The sequence below is a fragment of the Eschrichtius robustus genome, chromosome 10 (assembly GCF_028021215.1).
Source record: "Eschrichtius robustus isolate mEscRob2 chromosome 10, mEscRob2.pri, whole genome shotgun sequence".
Taxonomy (NCBI): domain Eukaryota; kingdom Metazoa; phylum Chordata; class Mammalia; order Artiodactyla; family Eschrichtiidae; genus Eschrichtius; species Eschrichtius robustus.
The window spans coordinates 70,553,120-70,559,119 of NC_090833.1; the positions used below are offsets into that span (position 1 = coordinate 70,553,120).

At 40.3% G+C, this 6,000-nt stretch overlaps 1 protein-coding gene across 1 annotated transcript; it reads left to right on the forward strand.

The window, feature by feature from the left end:
- Nucleotides 1-1,383: 1,383 nt before the first annotated feature.
- LOC137769850 (interferon omega-1-like) lies at nucleotides 1,384-2,058 on the forward strand. Its single transcript, XM_068551899.1, has one exon. It carries the CDS (start codon nucleotides 1,471-1,473, stop codon nucleotides 2,056-2,058), a length of 588 nt encoding a protein of 195 aa, XP_068408000.1. The 5' UTR covers nucleotides 1,384-1,470.
- The last annotated feature ends 3,942 nt before the right edge of the window (nucleotides 2,059-6,000 follow it).

A 6,000-nucleotide genomic window follows, 5' to 3' on the forward strand; every position in this document is an offset into this window, starting at 1 on the left:
GAATAATTCCTCCGCCTACTTAGACAAAACAAACTTTTGCTCTCAGCATCTGCGGGCTGCTGATACTTTTGATACCTGGGGACACAGGTAAGGAGAGGATGAGGTCCCCACTGAGAACGAGGGTCCTTCACACGAACACTCCAGGGGCAAGGGTGTGGGTCCTGGAAGATGAATTATTTTGCAAACAAAGAAACAAGCCCCTCCACAGTAGAATTCTGAAGTCCTCGGGATGTGGTGAGCCTGCCCTCAGGGAGTAAGCCCCAGAGAGTTTGGGCTGAGGACCCTCTGTCATTCCAGGAAAGTGCTACTAGACGTGATAACTACCTTGTGAGTGAGGCGGTGCTGGAAAATACAATTAATTATCTTGGAATTAGAATCTGCATACCTACATTCACCAGAAAAGAACCAGGATTCCTGCTGAGGGTACTGGCACAGCCTGTGGAGCACTATAGGTCTCCTGTAAGAAAATGGTGGAAAGAAAGGGCGATGTCTAGTATATTAGTCCTGACCTTGTGGCCCCAGTGAAGAATAACCTCAGGAACTTGAATGAATGCATTCTAGAAAGAAGAGAAACACCTGAGAAGCTCGTTCACTAGTAATCATAAGCCTCTGCTCTGAATAAAACAGAAAACAAAACCAGTTTTTGGTTCTAAACAGCTTATTTACCATGCATGGTCTGGTAATTACTTAACAAAATACAGAAACCTATAAGGGTGAGGGACCCCAACTTCCTATGTATAAAGTAAGGGTGGTAAAAATGTAGTCCAGAATCAAGGACAAACTTTGTTCCCAACACAGAGAATAGCAATATTTATACATATTGAAATGTGTACAGGGACTTCCCTGGTGACGCAGTGGTTAAGAACCCGCCTGCCAATGCAGGGGACACGGGTTCGAGCCCTGGTTCGGGAAGATCCCACATGTCGCGGAGCAACTAAGCCCGCGAGCCACAACTACTGAGCCAGCATGCCACAACTACTGAAGCCCGCATGCCTAGAGCCCATGCTCTGCAACAAGAGAAGCTACCGCAGTGAGAAGCCCGCGTACTGCAACGAAGACCCAACGCAGCCATAAATAAATAAATAAATAAATAAATTTTAAAAAGAAAAAAATAATAAAATGTGTACATAAGTATGTGCATGAATCTTTACATACCTACATATACTTCAGCCTTTAATTAGTTTCTCATTTAATTGATATCCTTTTGGATTGACACATCCAAAGTTTACTGGGAAACTTAAATTTCTATTGTAAATTAAGAGTTTAGATTGATTACATCTTCTTAGGTCAAAAGAAAATATCTAAATGAAAACACAAATTGGAAGTGAAAGTAGAGAGAAATTTTCAGAAAATGGAAACTGTCTTCCCTATTTAAAAGCCATACTTAGAAACGATGTTATCAGAGAACCTACCCACAAGGTTCCCCCAGACGCCTGTCTCAGCCAAGCCAGCTGCAGCCTCATTTGCCCCATGGCCTTCGTGCTCTCTCTACTGACCGCCCTGGTGGTGTTCAGCTACGGCCCTGGTAGATCTCTGGGCTGCGACCTGTCTCAGAACCACGTGCAGATTAGCAGGAAGAACTTCATGCTTCTGGGCCAGATGAGGAGAATCTCCCCTAGCTTCTGTCTGAAGGATAGAAAAGACTTCGGTTTCCCCCAGGACATGGTGGATGGCAGCCAGCTCCCGAAGGCCCAGGCCACCTCTGTCCTCCACGAGATGCTCCAGCAGATCTTCCGCCTCTTCCACACAGAGCGCTCCTCTGCCGCCTGGGACACCTCCCTCCTGGACAAACTCCGCACTGGACTGCATCAGCAGCTGGAGGACCTGGACGCCTGCTTGGTGCAGGCGATGGGAGAGGAAGAATCTGCCCTGGGAGTGACGGGCCCTACACTGGCCGTGAAGAGGTACTTCCAGGGAATCCATCTCTACCTGAAAGAGAAGAAATACAGTGACTGTGCCTGGGAAATTGTCAGAGTGGAAATCATGAGATCCTTGTCTTCATCAACCACCTTGCAAGAAAGGTTAAGAATTATGAATGGAGACCTGGGATCACCTTGAAATGATTCTCATTGACTAAGAAGCCACATCACCCTTGCACATTCATCTTTGGTCATTTCAAAAGACTTATTTCTGCTTTAGCCACAAAATTTATTGCATTAGTTCAGCCATTACTTGTTCGTAGTAATAAGCAAGTATATATAAAAGTATTCAGCTACAGGGTCATCAGGCCCTAAGCGATGACTGCCCTGATGTTATTTATTTATTCTTTGTTTGTTTATTTATCTATTCCTTCTTGCATCTCTCATATTTATAATGTTTAGAAATTATTTATAAAATTACATTTCATCTGTACATTGTATTAAACTTTTTAAAACATGTTTTTCATTTCATGTTATTAAGTTTGCACTTTATTTATTAAATTCTTAACAAAGAAAATTTGAGTTTGTTTACTCTAAATTCAAACCCTCATTTGGTAAATGATATTGAAGAATAGATGGTAACATTTATTTACTCATTCATTCCATTCAGATTATACATATAAATTGAGTACCTAAATGACAGATGGTGTGTGTAATTGCTATCAAGAAATACAAGCGAATAAAGCACATGCAGTTTTTACTGTGTTGAAACTCTCAGTCTTACAGGGAAGAGGACATAAAACAGTATTATTGTTTATTTTATTTCAAGTATATTAAACACTGCAAAGAGAAGTAAAGGAAAATAATTTTCTCACACTGGAAGTTTTAGGTACAAATGATGCTGGAAAGGAAAAATAATATTATACAGTATATCCTTTCTAAGCTGCCTGGAAGACATAAGAGTGCAGTCTTATTGACAGCGGGAAATATGGGTCTTGAATCAAAAAAAAAATGCCAAGGGGGAGGTATTAATTTGAAATTATTGTGTATCTGGTAATGAGGGCATGGGGATGGATGCGGTCACTTATAAATAGAATGGACAACGAGAAGAGGCCCTAAACCTAATCCTGCAGACCCTCAGCATTAAAGGTTGAACAGAGGAGAGTCTGCAACAGGCACTAAGGCAGAGTGGCAGTGCAGTTAGAAGGACACAAGGATGAACAGGGGAGACAAAACTGAAGGGAAGAAGTGTGTTTAAAAGAAGGAGGGGTGCTTGCAGGGCAGGTGAGGACTGAACTATCCCAGCGGACCTGTAAACAAAGGCCACTGTGACCTTAGCAGGATCTGGTTTAGTAGAATTAATGAGACAGAAACTAGATGGGAGTAGGTTGAAAAGCAAACACAAGAAAGAGAATTAGGGGCATTGTGTATAGACAATTACCTTCACAATTTTGTTTGTGAAGTGGAGAAGTGAAATAAGATGGTACGTGGAGGAGACTGTGGCTTAACACGCCCATGCACATTTTTCTTCATGTTTTTCGAGAATCATTTTCAAAGAATGGATGAACTGCCACAAAACAGAAGAACATTTTTAATATCTAACTTATTTGATTTAAACAATTGCTTAGTTAGATATTTAATACATTGCTTATTTGGCTAAAAATTAATTTAGCATTGTTCTAATTAATATCACTTTGTAGTGAATTTCAATGGTAACCCATTTGCTTGCTAATTTAATTTCTTTTTTCTATCAAGTTTTACAATCAAGCTTCATTTTCTTTTATCTGCTACTTCCTTTAATTTTATATTGGTAATTTACATTATTTATCATTTTATATCTCTAATCATTGACACATACATTTTCTATAAATTATAGCCATATTCTTTTGATGGACACTTGTTTTTAATTTTTCCGGTGTACAAAGACCTGGACAGTTCCTTGTATATTTCTCCAAGGGCTGTTTAGGACACAGAACCAAGGCTCTCCCTAGTCACATTCATTCCTCTTTTGAGTTTACATGTATTCAGTGCCCTTTCTTGTCCACCTGTTTTTACATTAAATTCAGTATTTCATTAGCAGTTTTTTTCCTTTTTTGATCTATGATATGAGAATCTAAATTGCTTTCTGTTAGAGTGCAAGGCAATTTTTCTAGAATATTTTATTGAAATATTATTTCTTTCCTTATTAACAATAGGTACATCTTTAGCATAAATCTAATTAATTCTGATAATACAACTATTTTTGAGATTTTCTTTGATTTATTAATATGATTACTGAACTTTACTCATTGCTACACTTGTTTTACTACAGCTACTTTAAAACTCATTTAATACTTCTGGTTGAGGTAGCAAACCAAGGTCAAGAATCCCTTTCGGCTTTTAAATATTATTGCTTGCATTATTTCCTGACTAGTTTTAGAATTGTTCTAAGGTTAAGAGCATTGGCTTAATGAGAATCACAAACATTTGTGGATCCCCAAATGGCTAATTATAACAAAGAAGAGACATCCAATAAAAATGAATGAAAGAAATGGTATCAGAGAATCTTTCTCCCAAAACTTAAGGCTAAGAACAATTACTAAGTAATATATGGGAAAAGTTATAACATTAGCCAGGAAAAAAAGAACAGAGAGCAAGAGAGAGTTTAAGGATTGAATAAGTTCAAATTTAAGAAATGATGACAGAAATCCATAGTATGAAACTTAAGGAGTCATACATACCTCACAATATAGGATGTAGTGTTGACCCACCCATTTGGCCAGTTGGTATACATATATATGTATAATTTTACTTTTTGTTCATTTTGTTACATTGTTATATTTAATGTAAAAAACTTGTCCTAGCTAGTTCTATACTATCACCTTGCCCTGAAAATCTCTTGCAGTCATATCCTGTTTAATATTCAGAAGTTATTAACTTGTATGTTCCAAATTATTGGAGAAACAAGAAGCTGGGTTGGCAAAGCAGAGCTAGGGATGACTGAGCTGCTGCCAGCACTGTGCTGCCAGCCAACCGTGCACAGGTCCTGCCCAGGCTCTGGACTTTAGCAGCTCAAGACACATGTGGTCAACTGGGGAAAGGATGAGGAAAGACAGGGTTGCAGCTATGGTGGCCATGAGCTTCTGCAGGGGATCATAGTGTACTGTCAGTGACAGGTAGCTGAGATTTGCTGGCTGCTGGAGTGAGAGTAGGAACATGGCCGCGACTCAACCCTCTCCATCTGCCGAGCCCTCCTCTGCAGAGGTCAAGGTGCTCCTGATATCCAGCAATGCACAGAAATGCAGTAAATAGAGGTAGGTGCAAGCACCAACACTGCCCACATGTCTACATGAAACAAGCTGGTCAAGAGCCCAGGAGGTCATTGCATCAATGTTTAGGTGCGTTTGAGTTCTGATTCCACTAGAAGAATAATGCACCAGTCATGTAATGCTCAATTGCTCAATAAACAAAGCAACAAGAACTATGAAATACTTGTAGGAGCCAGCAGCCCCTCAAGAATTTGAACCGCCACTCCCCGCCCCACAACCAGCTGCCCTGGGACCAGGCCCCACCTACCAGCAGGCCAGCAACTACCACACAAGGCAGGGCCTGGCAGCCAACTGGGCCAGGGGCCAGCCCACCTACCAGTGTGCCCACAGTAGTCAGCCCCACCAAAACAGAAGGGCCCACACAGCCCACACAGGGGGCACCCCTAGAGCATACAGCCCTGGTGATCAGAGGAGAGTGTGCTGCTGGGCTCCCTAGGACATCTCCTGCATAAGATCACTTCTCTAATATTCAGAACTATAGCTGATCTACCTACTATGTAGAAATAAACACAGAGAATTAGGTAAAATGAGGAGACAGAGGAATATATTCCAAACAAAAGAACGAGCCAAAACCTCAGAAAAAGAACTAACTGAAGTGGAGATAAGGAATCTACCCAATAAGAGTTCAAAGTAATGATCATAAAGATGCTCAGCAAACTCAGGAGAAGAACGCATCAACACAGTGAGAATTTTAACAAAGGCTTAGAAAATATAAAGAAGAACCAAACAGAGCTGAAGTATACAATACCTGAAATAAAAAATACATTAGAAAGAATCAACAGTAGATTAGATGATACAGAGGAATGGATCTGTGAACTGGAAACCAGAGCAGT

What these genes read in the sequence shown, in the direction of transcription:
- LOC137769850 (XM_068551899.1), top strand. Translation starts at nt 1,471, where the DNA reads ATGGCCTTCGTGCTCTCTCTACTGACCGCCCTGGTGGTGTTCAGCTAC.